Source organism: Macadamia integrifolia, chromosome 10 (assembly GCF_013358625.1).
Source record: "Macadamia integrifolia cultivar HAES 741 chromosome 10, SCU_Mint_v3, whole genome shotgun sequence".
NCBI lineage: Eukaryota > Viridiplantae > Streptophyta > Magnoliopsida > Proteales > Proteaceae > Macadamia > Macadamia integrifolia.
Window position 1 is genome coordinate 13,826,989 of NC_056566.1, and position 16,262 is coordinate 13,843,250.

At 38.1% G+C, this 16,262-nt stretch overlaps 2 protein-coding genes across 6 annotated transcripts; both read left to right on the forward strand.

The window, feature by feature from the left end:
• Nucleotides 1-627: 627 nt before the first annotated feature.
• Nucleotides 628-7,120, forward strand: LOC122091691. Of its 5 annotated transcripts, none has more exons than XM_042661758.1 (6): nt 628-1,041; nt 2,172-2,332; nt 2,727-2,850; nt 3,091-3,559; nt 4,827-4,904; nt 6,319-7,120. In XM_042661758.1, the coding sequence occupies exons 2-6, from the start codon at nt 2,306-2,308 to the stop codon at nt 6,815-6,817; spliced, it is 1,197 nt and encodes a 398-aa protein (XP_042517692.1). In that variant the 5' UTR covers nt 628-1,041; nt 2,172-2,305; the 3' UTR covers nt 6,818-7,120. The 5 variants fall into 5 exon arrangements, with proteins under 5 accessions (XP_042517692.1, XP_042517693.1, XP_042517690.1 ...); XM_042661759.1 differs by having other exon boundaries at nt 2,182-2,332; XM_042661760.1 differs by having other exon boundaries at nt 630-1,041; nt 2,172-2,359.
• Nucleotides 7,121-12,688: 5,568 nt separating this feature from the next.
• LOC122090879 lies at nt 12,689-15,849 on the forward strand. The gene is made up of 2 exons (XM_042660618.1): nt 12,689-15,010; nt 15,109-15,849. Exons 1-2 carry the CDS (start codon nt 12,965-12,967, stop codon nt 15,532-15,534), a joined length of 2,472 nt encoding a protein of 823 aa, XP_042516552.1. The 5' UTR covers nt 12,689-12,964; the 3' UTR covers nt 15,535-15,849.
• The last annotated feature ends 413 nt before the right edge of the window (nt 15,850-16,262 follow it).

Consider the following 16,262-nt stretch of genomic DNA (forward strand, 5'->3'; position numbering starts at 1 on the left):
AAAAAAATATTAAATCCATAGTAGAGTATATAATACTTCACTTATCTACTAAATCTACTGAGGTCCAAAGATGTGTACTACTGTAACTCAGTGTCGAAGAAGTATTATTAAGTATGTGTATGTCACATTCTTCACTACAATCACACACAAAAAGGTACCAAGTGGAGCTATTGTGCCACCGATCACTCATAGCAAGATCCGGATACTCTCTAGTGAACATCCGATGATTGAAAGTGGTTGACACACCCAAAGACTCTCTCAACCATCAAATGCACATTAGGAAATGAATGCATTGCAGAGGATTTGAGTCCCTCATAGCATGGTCAATGAAGTAAAATGCATATTTTACCAAAAAAAAAAAAGTAAAATGCATAAAATTTTAGACCAACTCTTGGAACATCAATGGCTTTTAATATTAATAATAATAATAAATCTAACATCAAACGGCGAACACTGGAAGTAGATGTATCAGTGGCATGATCAGACGATGGAGATAATCCAGGTGCACCAAGTTTATAAGCGTGTGATGCACAATAACATATGCCTTATAAAAAAATCAGAAATAAACAGCCCATGCGATCCATTAACGAGGGGAGGAAGCTAAGTAGTAAAGAATATAAAGGCCACAGCCACAGAGCTCGAGTGTGTCCAAAACAGAGAAAATGAGATATTTGTTGGGTTCGATTCAAAACCCTAATAACCCATCCTTGATGGGGATTCCTGAAGGTGTAAGATCCACAGATTGTAATAGAAATTTCTCAAGTAGACGCCAAAGACTCAATTTTGATTCTCAAGTTTTATGGTTGTCTCTGGTTGTTTTTGAGGATTGGGGATGGATAAACAACAATTATAGTGGTTGTGGGTGTTTGAGGTTTTCTCTGGTAAGGCAAAATACAACCCTAAAAGGAGGGTGAGGTTTAGGTTCAGGTATTATCTTTTTTCTGAGCTGGGTTTCTCTCAGACATGGTGGTTGAGCTTTGTCTGATGGCCTCTTCTACTTCACCTCCTGGGCTTTTTCACCAAGAGCAGGGACTTTGCAGGGTATCTTCTAACGTAATTCATTATTGATATTGTATCTTTGGTTTTCTATTTTAATCATTTGGGTTGTTGATTTCTGTTGTGATTACTGCTTGGCTTTGGTTTCTGGCTTTCGTTTCCTTTTAGATTCATTCAGGAGGGTAGGATATAATCGGATTGCGATAAGTTTATGTTGAATTTTATCCAGTGAATTCATATTTGGTGCTATCGGTCTTTTGGTTTCCTGATGGAAGATTATTCATGCTATCAGTTGGTTGATCATTGTTTCTTTCTTTCTATCTTTCTATCTTTCTTTTATTGGAAAAGGGTTTGTCACTCTATAGAAAAAGCATGTAAGGTGTTAGCCATCCAAATTGGTATTCTATTGGGCAATTATTGATTTTATTTGTATTTTGCCAGGTTAAAATCTTGTTTGGGTTGCTTTAGAATTGTATTCACTGAATTCTTTGGTGCTTTGATTGCTTTATCGATTAATTGTTGGTTCTAATCCCCAATTTTCTCTCTTTTAATGTAAACAAGTTTGTCATTCTATAGAAAAAACAAGGTGTTAGCCATCCAAGTTGGTATTCTATTGGGCAGCTATTGATTTAATTTCTATTTTTCCAGGTGAAGATCTTGTTTGGGTTGCTTTAGAATTGTATTCACTGAATTATTTGGTGCTTTGATTGCTTTATTGATTAACTGTTGGTTCTAATCCCCAAATTTTCTCCTCAATGAAAATTTATTGATAGTATTTTTGTTCATGGCCTTTCAATGCAAACTAAGGTGTTTATCTACCTGTGTGGCAATAGTGTTAGAACGCAAAAGCACTTTGAAGACCTTGCATATTTTTAATCACTCCATGTTTGCATTTCCTTGTCTTACATGTTAGGCATTTATTAGATTTGAAAAGCCTGCAGGTTTGTTACTCACTTGGTTCTATAAAATTACAATTTGGCCCCAGTATGACATATCACGGAGCTGACTTTGTGATTTTGCAAGTTGTGCCATCTTCTATAAGTCTTATATATATATATATATATATATATCTGTATAGCTTTTAATATTATCTTTCCATTGGTAATATGCTTTCTGTTAGTTGTAATTAGAAATATTGACTTTTATATATTTTTATCTTTTATTTTTGGGCGAAGAATTACATAGGACGTACGCAGTGCATGAGGTTCCCACCACTCTGGGGTCTGGGGAGGGTCATAATGTACGTTGCCTTACCCACACTTCATGGAGAGGTTGTTTCTTGACTCGAACCTGTGACCACTTGGTCACAATGGAGCAACCTTACCATTGCACCAAGGTCCGTCATCTACAAAGAAGTACATAGGTTGTTAAATATTTTATCTCTTGGATATATATATCTCACTTGCTATTTAAAATCAATAGTCAATGGTCAATGGTTTCTATTATACCTTCCGTGGCTTTGCACTGACCTCTTTCTCTCTCTCTCTCTCCCTCCCATACACACATGCACACACCCTCTACTCGTCTACTCATCCACCCTCCCATTTTGGAGTTCTCAACCATAATGGTTTTGTAGTGCTTTTGATCTGTAATTATATTTTATGGTTCCAATCACTTATTCGAGGATGGATATGGAAAAATTAATGTAGACTATCTTATTGAAACATAATATGTGATGGTTCTCTCCATCGAGAAAATACTGAACTGTTTTAAATCTTTGGCCAATGTAGGAGTTTCAACCTTTTACGCCAATTCCTGGGACAAAACAGCAGATGATAACATCAGGTTGCTTTCAGACAAGGCCACTTCAGCTTGAAGATGCATGGAAATCCAAAATTCAAGTTGATGTGCAAGGTTTGCTCATTATCCTCCATTTCTAAGTTTTGAAGTGGATGCAGGATACTTTTGTAGAGTACTTGAAAAAAAGAAGAAGAAGAAGAAGAAGAAGAAGAAGAAGAAGAAGAAGAAGAAGAAAAGATTCTCATAAATCAAGCTTATAATAAAAGCCTGCATGCATATTGGTTTCTGTTACTTTTGTGTTTTAATATCTGAGATCTTTTTTTCTTTCCCATTTGTGTTTTATTTTGGTAGCAGAAAGTCGCCCTGACTTAGTTCTCTTCAGCTTTGGGATTGCTGAACAGTGTAGAAGGCGTGAAAAGATTTTGCAGTTCCTCATGTCTGGATCAAGCAGAGCAGAAAGAGATGGGCTGGACCTTTCTCTTCTATCTGATTTGATGGGTCTTCAAATGTTGGCAATCAACATGCATTCACAGCCATATGCTTCCCTTGATGATGGATTTTGTCTTTATGAGGTTGGGGACTATCAGGCTCAGCCTCCCATTTTCTACCCAAATGGGGGCTATAATGTGCAGAAACCTCTCTTGGATTTTGTTGGGGATTTGGTCCGTAGTTCAAAAGTCACATTTCACCCAGATGGTCGAATCCTGTTGACAGGCACTGGGGTTGAGATGAAAGATTTACTATCAGTTGTTGCTGAGTTTTACTTGTCAAAGAGTACAACTACATTCAGCAGGCAACCGCTGCTGGTACCCCACTTTCCCAGGTTTGACCATTTGAACCTTCATTCTTGTAAATTAAAATTTTTCTTATTAGATTGTGCATGCTCACACTGACAGTAATGAGATTTGTGGAAATTGCACTTCTTTGCAGTCTCAACTCTCATGTTTATCACAGTAGCCTTTGTTTAATATAGTTTCCTATTGTTTATACCGTCCTTTTATCTTCCTTCAAGAGAAATACCTAATGTCATTTGGTATGGAAACATTTGGGTTTAAGGACCATCTTCAGTATGTAGCCCATTGAGTCTTGATATTAAACTTCAAATCTGCTGATCACCCCCTCAATGGGGTTTCGCCCAAAACAGATAAAGGGCATTTCTAGTTTTCCAACATTTGATTGTGCTCCCATGACTTTAAATTATTATGTTAGCTGCTCTGCTAGTTATAGATGGTATGTCAAGATTCTATATCTGCTCTTATATGTTATATCTGGGCCATACTAATCAGAATGGAGCTTGCCTCTTGAATAGTTTATACAGGCAACTTGGTCAGACATTTTTAATTATCATAACATAGGATGCATCTCATGTATTGACTTTTGCTTTTATAATTATGATGGAGATTTTATTGTTCTTTGCTGTAATTTCAAATTTTTATGCAAATTCAAATTAGTGTTTCATACAACCTTTTGCTAGATACTTGTATCCGAGCATTAACTGAGATGGTTAACTAGCCATGTGTGCGCTCTATCCCTTATTGTTGCAACAATGATTGTGATTTATTGACTTTTAACTGTGGGATTCTGACCCAGTCTGCGGGTCATGACTTGGAATCTTCTTCCTGCTCCTGTCGTGGGTAAATTTCTCATGCTCCTACCAAATACCTGGAACACCTCTGTAATTGTGAGTTGACAGATACTTGTGTCAGGAGAGTAGGATGGATATCTGCATGTATCAGACATCTGGCATACATGCCCCATGGGGAGTGTTTGACTTGGGTCACACCATTTGATTGTTGGTCCTTTGAGATTTCCTGAATCCAAGATTGCATATTCTTATATTCAGAAACTTCAAATGGATCAGATCAGAGTAAATATTTTCTTAATAACTGAAAGAGGCCAATTGGTAGAAATCAGTTGTATTTCATGGAACTATTCTTTGGTTTATGTAATGTTAGAATTAGGTGCCGTTTACCTTTACCGTCACTGATCTTTTGCAGAATTTTCATTATAAAGCTTCATATTATTTCTGTCTTTATTTATGATTGCCATTTTCTCGAACCAAATTGACTTAACCATCATTTATTGAACAGGGTGGACAGGAATGAGGCACCTAGTGTCCATGGAAATTCTCTCAAGTTAGAAACTCTTACAGTTGCTCCTCTAAAGAGGTATCTTTCAATCTTTTTTGTTGATGTATACATTGACGTTGTTCTTCCCTATTAGTTCGAGCTTTTAGGTGAAACGGTAGCGAACATGGTATCAGAGCATGGAGGTCAAGTGTTCGACTCTTGGGAAGTGCGTCGGAAGAGTTTTCCCGACATTTCTTCTCCCTCGATGCCGCGCGAAGGAAATGCCGCGTGAGCTCCACGTGCAAGGACCTTGGGGATCTTGGCCTGCACGTGCGGGGGAGTGTTGATGTATACATTGACACTATCCTTCCCTAACAGTTCAAGCTTTTAGGTGAAATGGTAGCAAACACTTATCATGACTCATTCATTTTATTATCATGTGCAGACTTGTCCATTTGTTTGTTGTGTGTATTTGGGAATTCTACACAGAAAACCATCTATTATCTGAATTTACTGTAGCAGTCTTCTATATATGATAAATGATTTCTTCACTAATTGCAACCCTTGCAATCTGACAGTCCTTGAGCAATGATCTTGTAGGTGCAACTATTGACTTTTGTTCAACTTATTACACTGTACAAAATATATAGGAAACTATATAATATCCAGTGATTTGTAGAGAATTGATGTGTCATTTATTGATCCTTTGCTTTCGTTTGTTTTTTTTTTTTTTTTTTATTCTAATCACAAAGTTCCAACCTGTGTATTAAGCTTTTGTCCTCATGCATGAGCTACATTATGCATCCTCTACATGCAAGGTTTTTGCAAGATTTGGAACGGCAAGTATCTCCAGTTGACCGACAAACTGTCATAAAAAATTGAAGAAAGAAATGGAAAAATTTAATTGAGCACCAACCATCTTTTCACATCACGCAATGATATTGTTAAGTTTGTCTCGAATTCTTGACCCGTTTTGAAGATTGACCAGCTCCGACATATTTTGTGGCGACCCGAATGGGAAATTTTTGTGAGATCTGTGATGGAAGCAGAGGGGTTGGGCCCCCGCAGTATGGTTCAACAAGATCAACTGCAACCCGATGGGTCGACCCGCGACTTGGAGTATATATACTGTACTATTGTCTTGTTGAAAATGTCATTGTATTTTGGGGGTTTATCGAGCTAGGGTTTCAGGGCGAGTTTTCTCGACGTTGCTTGTGTAATCTATCTTTTGCATAGTGAAACATCTTCTTCTTCGCCCGAGGACGTTGCACACCACACTGGTGTGTGAACCTCGTTAAATCTCTATGTCGTGCGGATCTTTTGTCTATTTATTTTCATATTTCTTGGTATTTGATCTAACAGATACATATGAACTGGATTTAGATCACAGCTGTGAGCTATGAGCTATCTCTTGCACTCGCCAATGTGTGTGTCTTGCAACAAGTTTTCATTTCTATGATTAATGTTGCATTCTTGCTGTTTCCGTTCCTATTTCTGATACTGTCTTTTCCAGCCCTGAGAAAAATAAGCGAACTTCATCACCAAGGAAGAGGAACAATAGGAAGATAGGGAGGGGAAGGGATCTATACAGGAAGAACTACTTCCATGCATGTGAGAGCCTTCTAACCTTAGTTCTGGAGAAGAAGCAGGGGAAGACTGCAATCATGTCACTCAAGAAATCAGGGCCCGAACTGCCACAGCTTCTAAATCAGTTTTCTGCTGGAATTGCTGGAACTGGTCTTGCTGTTATCTTCTCGGTCGCCTTTAAGGTTGTTGGTGGGAGGGTTCCCTTCAGTGCATCTAAACTCTTGAATACTGGAGTTGGGTTTGGGCTTGTTTGGCTCTCGTGGGCAGTGAACAGACTTCGAGACACAATCTTTTATATCAGTAAGAATTCAAGCAAATTGGGGTCAAAAGAGGATGAGATGATGAGGAGAGTAAACAGAAGCATGAATGAGATTTTCTTCAGGGCAGCAACTATTATGGTGGTGACACTAGTGAAGTTTGTGTGAGAGCTAAGAAGGTAAGAGAGAGGTCCACTCAGTGAAACTTGAGGTGAGGCTAGTTGAAGCTTGATACCGTGGCTGTAATGTTGCAGTTTTGGGCTAGCTGATCAAGCTTCATATTGCGGCAGTCAATGTTGTTAATAGGGGTTGATTTCTGGGACAGTAATATAGTCTCAACTCTCTCTTAAGTTGAAAGAGCTTTGTACAAAATACAATAAAGCTTTGTAAATTTCAGGTAAAGCTAATTCTTCCTCAGGCATTTTGACATTTTGTTGATTGTCAAGGGACTTAAAAAAGAGTTTCAGTGCAGAGAATTCTGTTGTTTCTTCCTGGGAATTGGATTTGTGTAATAGCTAACTGTTTTCTTAATAGGGTTCAATTTGCATTGTTTCATAATCGGTAAAATGTTTTCTAACAAATATTCCCACATTTGTCTACAAATTTGTTTTAAACTGCTTTTAGGTTTGGAAATTTGGTTCTCTTTCAGACATTAGGTCTTAACAAATATTTCCACATTTGTCTACAAAATTTGTTTTAAACATGTCCAGTTTAGCAATTTGGTTGTGTTAGAGAGATTAGGTCTTAACAAATATTTCCACATTTGTCTACAAAATTTGTTTTAAACTGGTTTGAGGTTTGGGAATTTGGTTGTGTTTCAGGGATCAGGACTTTAACAAATATTTCCACTTTTGTCTTCAAAATTTATTTTAAACTGGTTTGAGGTTTGGCAATTTGGTTGTGTTTCAGAGATCAGATAACTCCAGTCTCCCGACACCCATCCAAGCACAATGATGTCTTTTTTGTTTTTGTAGAAAAAGACTCGTGCATTCAAATCATTTAAGAAAAATTCAGTTATAGTAGTAGTCTCTGACTCAAAATAGAAATGAGCCAGGAGTCATTAATCATTATTACAAGGAAACTCAATTACAATGGAGGAAGACAGTGTCCTACCACAAAATCATAATTTGCTAACAAACTCGAGCACAATGATGTCTATAGGACAAAATCATAACTTGCTAACAAACTCAAGCACAATGATGTCTGTCGGTGAAGAAATTCCTCCTTAACGTGGCGTAAGGAAACACATTACGTCTAACCCAAATCATTCTAAGGCTTTGTTTGGTTGTCAAGAAATGAAAAAATTGAAAAAAAAAAAAAATGATTTTAAAGAGAGAGAGAGACACACATAAGCCGGTCATTGTATTATAGTAGAAACTATCTTCAGCGTTGCACATTTGCCTCTACCAATAAGAGTATGCACATGTGCATCAATATAGGTGGGATTTTTTATTTCACGGGGGTAGGATGGTAATTTTGCACTTGCATTGTAAAAGAAACGTACATTGCATGGAAAACTTTTCCCCTTCTAATTTTTGAATCACTTTTTATTTCACTGGGTAGGATGGTAATTTTGCACTTGCGTTGTAAAAGGAACGTACACTGCATGGAAAACTTTCCCCTTTCAATTTTTAAATCACGTGCGTGGCGTGAATAAGGCAGTGTTTGGTAGCAAGTTATGAAGACTTTTTCCATCAATTTTAAAACCACGTGAGAGAGGCAGTGTTTGGTTGCAAGTCATTAGGCTTCACCTCTTTGAAGATAAGTCGAGCTACACTTGATCCAATTTGGATAACCAAACACGTCATAACATGATATAGATAATCGCATTATCTTATCATATCTCTAACCTCTTCTACGGCGAAACGCAACCTTTTCTACAAGACTCTCTCTCTCTCTACAAAAATAGAAACAGAACTGCTCTCTTTCTTACTCTTCTTTACAAAGGATTTATCTCACTTCATTGAATCTAATTTTTGTTAGTCGATTCATTTTATTACTAAAAATGGAATATTTGATGTATTTTATTTTGGAAGAAAAAACATGTGAAGGATATAGGGCATAAACAAAATATTTTGAAACCGTGCTTATCTAATCTTTGATGCTCAAATAACTATTTGGGATAAAGTTCTCCGTTTAGGAGCACAGTCTATGGTAGAATTTTTTGTCTCTATCTCTTTTCTTTCTTGTGAAATGACACATCTACCCCTTGTTCTAAGAGGAGAGAGTGATTTAAGTAACACTAGCGTATGCTGTACTCTCGGACAGAAAATTCAGTCCCTAATTTTCTTTTGATAAAAATAACCCCTAATTATTTTAAGAGTTAGGGATCACTACTTGGTCCCATTGCCACTAGGCCTGTGCGAGGACCAGCCAGGGGAGGCATACTGGCATATAATTAGGGGGCAAGGTGGTCTTTTCGTCACCCCTTATGTCTATGTCTAGGGCTCTGGGCATACGGGTGCGTGAACAAGTAGGGATATTTCCCCCTATTTTAAGGAAAAAGGTTGGGCAGCTCGGCACATGGCTTGCACTCTAAGATAGCACCCGTTTTGTTTATCTATCTCTCCTAGCTTTGAAATGATCCCCCTACCTAGGTGGTGTGCTTATCCCTCTCATTTATTTTAAATTGGGGAAAGGTTTCCCATGACAAGAGAGTGAGAATGTTACATCCACATCCCAAAGCATGAAATCGGGGATTGAATCAGTCCCAAGAACCTTGGAATGGTCCTTAGATTTGAAAACTCGGTGAGTCTAGAGTTTCTTGGTATGAATGGACCACTTCAAGGCGGCCAGAATTAGGATAGGTTACGGCTGATTCTGAGCCAAGTTAGTCGATTCTTGATTTTTCAAACCATGGTTATACGTGAGTTGCACACAATCGGTTCCACAAGTAGGGGCCAGAGAGACTTCGAGAGAATTGAGATGAGGAACAATTTAGCCATCACCGTGTTTGAGAAGGATCATAATGTAAGTAGTTTTACCCCTCACTTTATAAAGATGTTTTTGTACCCAAACCCACGACCATTTGGTCACAGTGGAGCAACCTTACTAAAGGCTAAATCACTCCATCATGAAAGGATGACATAACTTGATTGGTGAGCCACCAACCAATTAACGTAATCCAATCCATACTAGATCATCAAATTACACTCCACGTAACTTCACTTGGATTGGATAGATAACCTCTGTGATTCCAATCCAGTGGCTGGCAATATTTAGAAATAAATTAAATTGAAAAAAAAAAAATCGTACATTTCTACATAAATTTCTACGTATGTATATCATTAGAAAAACTCTACACTGCCACCAATTAGGCTAATCCTTTTACGCCACATAGCTAATAATAATTAAGGAAAAAGTTTCCCACGACACCGAAGTACCATCACCTTCTCATATGTGTTTATCTATTATTTTCTCTCTCTTATTCTACCCGCGTGGCGTGAGAGATTCCCCCATAACTAGCAGTGTGGGAGCCTTCTCGCTAATAATTAATACCCAACGTGCAAATGATGAAGAATTGAACTTGTTTCATACATGACTTAAAACTTCAAAATTTAATAATAATTACAAAGACTTGTTATGTTATGGATAGAACTTAGAAGGTTTAACAAAAACAATATTAATACTCTTGGGGGTTATTGTGGAAATCTTGGAAGGCTCACTAGACATAGTAGTCACGCAAGAGCAATCTAATGAGATCATGAGATAACACATAGACCATTAGGTCTTTATCTAATTCCATTAATTTATATTACCCTCTAAATACAATTAGGGAAACCCAAAGAAGAATAATAGTACTAATGATTGGATTTATGTCATGGACGCGGAGAAAACCGACTCCACTTTTATGTTGGATGGTCTCAATTTCAGTCCCGATATGACCAGGTCCATGCGGTTGTGGGGTCAGTATGGGCCCGCGAGAATAGTCAGGCCGAAGACTTGGATATCCGTTGTAAGCAAAAAAAAAAAAAAAAGATGATCCCAATTTCTTCCAAGTAAAATTGTTTTTTTCTTTTTGGGGAGGGGGGTTGGGGTAGTAGAAATAGGGTTCTTTGAGCAAGCAGTATAAAGAGTGAACCAATGACGCATGACAAAACAATACATTTCTTGTGACGAGAGAGAGAGAGAGAGAGAGAGAGCCATACCTGGTGGTTCAGACACGTGTGACAAAATAATAAATTTTTTTAGTTTTGATTAGGGAGGGGGAGCTTATTTGAGCTCTTTTGATAATTTTTTGTAATTTTGACTGTTGGATATATTCTCATGTATTGGCATGCACCCCTATGTATATCCTACATGGATGTAAATACACGTTATATGCATGTATGGTTAACGCTTAATACATGCCCTTTTTGCTTCTAGAATGCCCCTTTGGATGCTTAAAATGGCAATGGGTGGGACCAAGTTGTAGGAATGTATAGCTATCGATATCAATGCATTTATCGATCTCGGCCGATAGGGATGCTAATATGATATGGATCATGTCATATTGGGCTTGTATCAGGCACAAATTAAAAAACACGGACCACTTTTTGGCCAACAACAATTGGTCCAATTGGCATCATATTAATATCGGCCGCTTACATGTGAATTTTGGTTGTCATCGAGTTTGATCATATAGTGGAATTAGAGGTCAGCTACACTATACATACGGCCAGTGCTCAACACTTATCTCACCCATGATTCTATGTATCAATATCATATCGATCAATACTAGTATTTTCTATTTTAAATTGGGTCAATAATTCAAAAAATTATAATATTGACGAGACAAGTTCAAAACATCAAGAACTCGTGGGCCACACATTTGCTTCGGATTAGCTCTTCATCATATCCTCAAGAACTCAGTTTAGATCGGACTGAAATTTTGTGAACAAATAGATCCTAATATCCTCTATTTACATGTTAATTTTTAGTTTGGTCTGAGTAGGCCTAGTGGTTGATCAAAGATTTGAAGAATCTCCAACTAACAAGAGTTGTATATGGGAAAAAATCTAGGTATGCCGGATCTGTGTCTATCTCTCTTCTCCTCCCCTTGGAAATGTCCTATATACCCCTCCCATCGCAACTCTCCCATTGGTTGAGCCAAGAATTATAGATGAAGAGATTCTCTCCCTTTGTTACCATTGGTGTGGTGTGAGAGATTCCCCCCACACTGGTGTGGTGGGCAACCATTACTCTGAAGATAATAGGAAAGCTTGTAGATCCACCCAACTTTCTATTTCTATATAACCAAATGGATGAGGATGATGATCCAAGGAAATTTAATATTCTCAAACAGGAACAGATGTTTAGGTACTATTCCTGTCTGCTTATTATATCTTTCCGGAAACCCATTTCCCATTTTATGGTATACTCCATCAGTTATCAGAAATTTAAGCTTAGAGAAGTCATTTTCAATAAGAAATTGTCTTTGATGACTGTGTCATAACCCTTGCAAGTTTCACACTGACCACAATCTGATAGTATAATGGAAAGTTTTCTAAAGTAGTACTACTTGTATTAATGGACAAACATGTCAATGATTATGATAACAATAAGGGAGAGGTTCCCTAAAAGGCAATGTGGATCCTAAGCCAGCGTGGCACCAATGGGAACACACCAATTAAGAGTTACTTGACAATCCAAGTTTCATTAAAAAATGCATTTCAGCCTTCAGGACTTGAGTCAATGCTTCCAACAAACCTTGTATGGCAAAATATTAAAGAAGCAAGAAATGCCCATGTTAATCTCACCATAGTTCTTTTTGCTGTATGGATTGATTTGGGTTTTGTTTCAAAAGAAAATTAGAGAAAGGAAAAAATGAAGGAAAAAGTTTAAAGCGTAAAAGCAAACACAAACACACACAACAGGAAAGGAGTTGCCTTTCAGTTAAGCAAAAAAAAGGGGAAAAATTACTGAAAATTGGAAGAGAAAGATATGAAAAGCCCTGGAAACAGCAAGGAAATACGTTATAAAGATTAAAGAAACAAAAAGATGATATAGAAAACAAATAATGTTTGAGAAGAATGAAAGAGAAGAGCCACTAAACGTTACTCTACCTCTTCATTCCACAACATAAAACGTGCTCCCCAAGTTCATCTTTCCTCTTGTCTTGAATCATATCCAATCAGCTCTCTTCACACAGCATAAAACCCAATTCCATTCTAACAATTCACATCACATTCCAACATAATCTCCTGCAAACTCCTTACCAGAAAAATCTCAACTTCCCCTGTTTCATTTGCAACACTTCAATATTTAGTTAGTATTGAACCCAAAAGTCTTTATTTGGCAGTTTTGAGTTGGACATTGAAATCCTGGCCTGGAAATATGGATCATCCTAGTCCACAATCTGCAGAAGGCGATAGGAGCATTCGGCTGCAGATAGAGTACAAGTTGAGTGATAATTGGGGTTCAGGTTCCACCACCATATTTGAACCTCAAAGACAAGTTGACCCAATTGAGACCAGAGACAGCAGCAATGCAGACACTGATTCTTCATCAAGACCAACTATCCAAGCCCCAGAGAAGAAACTGACTCTATTTGCTCTTCAACTTGCAGTTCTTGAGAAAATAGCAACTGGGCTAGGAGCCTTGGGTTTCATCTGGGCTACCGTCGTTCTTCTTGGTGGTTATGCAATTAAACTAGGCACAACTGACTTCTGGTTCATCACCATCATACTCTTAATTGAAGGCGCCAGACTCTTCAGTCGCAGTCATGAACTTGAATGGCAGCACCAGTCTACATGGTCGATTAAAGATGGCGGCGTGTATAGTTTCTGGTCACTGGAATCAACCTCCAGTTTCATTGTTCGAGCCGTGAAAGGGACTCACGGGCCAGTTTCTGAAAGCCAAGGCCGAGAACTCAGAGAGAACACCGAAAGACCCAGCAAAAGGACAACACGTATATGGACATCATCAGAGGTCCCTTTGCTTCCATATGCAGATTGGTTCTTTCTATCTCGCAACATAAGCAAGATATTCTATTGGTTGCAGTTGATATCAGCCTTAAGTTGCATAACTCTTTCATTACTGAGAATAGTTCAGTTGGACCATGGTGACACAATTGTAACAGACCCAGATATGAAGAATCAGAGATCAGCTCTGAATGTCTTCTATTGGTTGGCTTTGACTGAAGCTTTCTTGTTTCTGTTGGAGAAAGCCTACTGGGAATGGACTGTAATGAATCGTAGGCTGTTGGAAGAGGTGAACCAAGAATGCGAGTTAGGAAGCACTGGCATGATTTCCATCAAAAGGTTTTTCTATGATGCATTTTCAGAATGCGTCAATGGAAGCATCTTTGATGGCTTAAAGCTGGACCTGGTTTCTTTTGCTACAGGGCTCTTGGCCTCTAATTCCAGCGATGAGCAACTCATTGGGGCTAGAATTCTTCAGAAATTCTCAACCAATCCTCGATTTTCTAACGACACACTTCAGAAGATTGGGACTTCCATATTTGTTATTGAGAGATTGGTGGAGATGCTGAACTGGAAGAACCCACAAGAAGAAGAGATCAGGAAAGCAGCTGCAGAGATTGTATCCAAACTAGCTGGGAAAAAGCAGAACTCCCTTCGAGTTGCAGGGATTCCTGGTGCAATGGAATCAATATCATCTTTGCTTTACACCCAACGAAGCACTGATGGTGCAGCTGATGAAATCTGGGAGAAGATGACCATCTGTGACGGAGCAAATTACGAGTTTTCGGTGTTTAACCATTTGGGTCTCACCATTCTCAAGAAACTTGCACGAGACCATGATAACTGTGAGAAGATTGGTAACACTAGAGGTCTCCTGCCAAAAATTGTTGATCTCACACATGCTGGAGAGAGGGTACTCAGGAACAGTCAAAATACAGATACTCGAATATTAACAATGAAACGATCCCTGCAATTGCTGAAGTTGCTCGCAAGAACTTCAGGTACATCTGGGAATCTTCTCAGGAAAGAGATTTCAGAGATTGTTTTCACGGTAAGCAATATTAGAGAAATTCTCAAGTATGGTGAGAAATACCCAATGCTTCAAATTCTGGGAATCGAGATTTTAACCAGTTTGGCATTCGAAAATGAAGCAACAGAGAAGATTGGAGACACAGGAGGAATCATAAAAGAACTGTTCCGGATTTTCTTCGAAGAGGGATTACCTGAAGACCAAAATCAAGTGAGAGTTGCAGCAGGGGAAGGAATTGCAATGTTGGCATTGGAGAACAATAAGAACTGCTCTCGGATATTGAATCTGGAAGTAGTACCGAAGCTTGTCGGGACACTTGAAGATCCAGTCCTTCGCATCCATTCGGCGAGAATTTTAAGAAATTTATGCTCCTACACTGACCACGATTGCTTTCAACAATTGAAGAGAGTCTCAGCTGCAGCACCTTCCGTAAGTTCCTCATCTGTGAACCCATTTCATCTAGCATTCTAGGGTTTCTTCAGAATCATTCTAACTGGTTCTTGAACTCCTCTGAACCCAATTAACAGGTTCTGAAGACGATAATGTCCGAAGAGAACAAACTACAAGAAGTAACACTTGGGCTTGCAACAAAGGTTTTCAAGTTCATGACTCCTCGAGAAGCAAGTATCACATTCAATCGAACTGGAATCGATGAGACCAGATTAGCAACGAAACTCCTGCAAATTTTAAAATTCTATCAATACCCATCAGCCAAAGTTCCTAGAATAAGGAGGTTTGCGATCGAGCTAGCAATTTGGATGATGAAAAACAACAAAGCAACGGTTCGTACTTTCAGAGCTCTTGGAATGGAGGAGGAGCTTGAGAATGTGAGAGAGACCACATCAGAAATGGAAAGCTTCAACATTTTCTCGGGAACAGTTGGACTATGCAGGCACGGTGAAACGATCCACTCCCTCGTTGATGATGCATTTGTGTTGCTAGCAGATGAGTGATATTACTGTCCCTGCAAATCTAATAATATTTCCCCACATGTCATATTGTATATAAGAGAACCATTTCTGCTTTCGTGACCACTGCGCTAGTGTGCAAGTCAATGGGAACCGCGAAGAGGTATCGGGACGGTTGCAGCATGATCTTTTCATGTCCACTTGTGTTTTTAGGCATAAAGTCACGTAAACGGGTAGGGTTCTTTTCTCTTCGTCTTATTTAGGAATAAAATTCTTCATTCTTTGATTTGATTAACTATGAAGTATTTGATTGTGACATGTGATGAATGTTTAAGCAAATAAAGCGAAATAATTCAGCTAGGCTTGGAAAGTATAAAAATATATAAATATATATATATATATATATATAAGATAAAAATATGATTAATTTATTTTCCCTCCTGGTATGTTTCAAAAATTTTGATTTTTTTTCTTTCCTTTCAAACAAGACAACTCAGACTTCCTCAAATTTGAGAGTACATTGTTGACTATGCATAATCCAAAGCTAGTTCAGTCTTTGGCTTTACTGAACTTTCTGTAGTCGAGACTTGGGATCAAATAAATCCCACCTTCAACTTAACAACAGCTTAGTTAGTGCTCTGACCACCATGGCTCAGCATGCTATGGAAAGGAAGGAGGTGATAAAAGACCCATAAACTCTGTTTCGAACTCACTCTCTAACTTAATATATATTTTTTCTTTTTCTATATATATATATATATATATATAAAAAA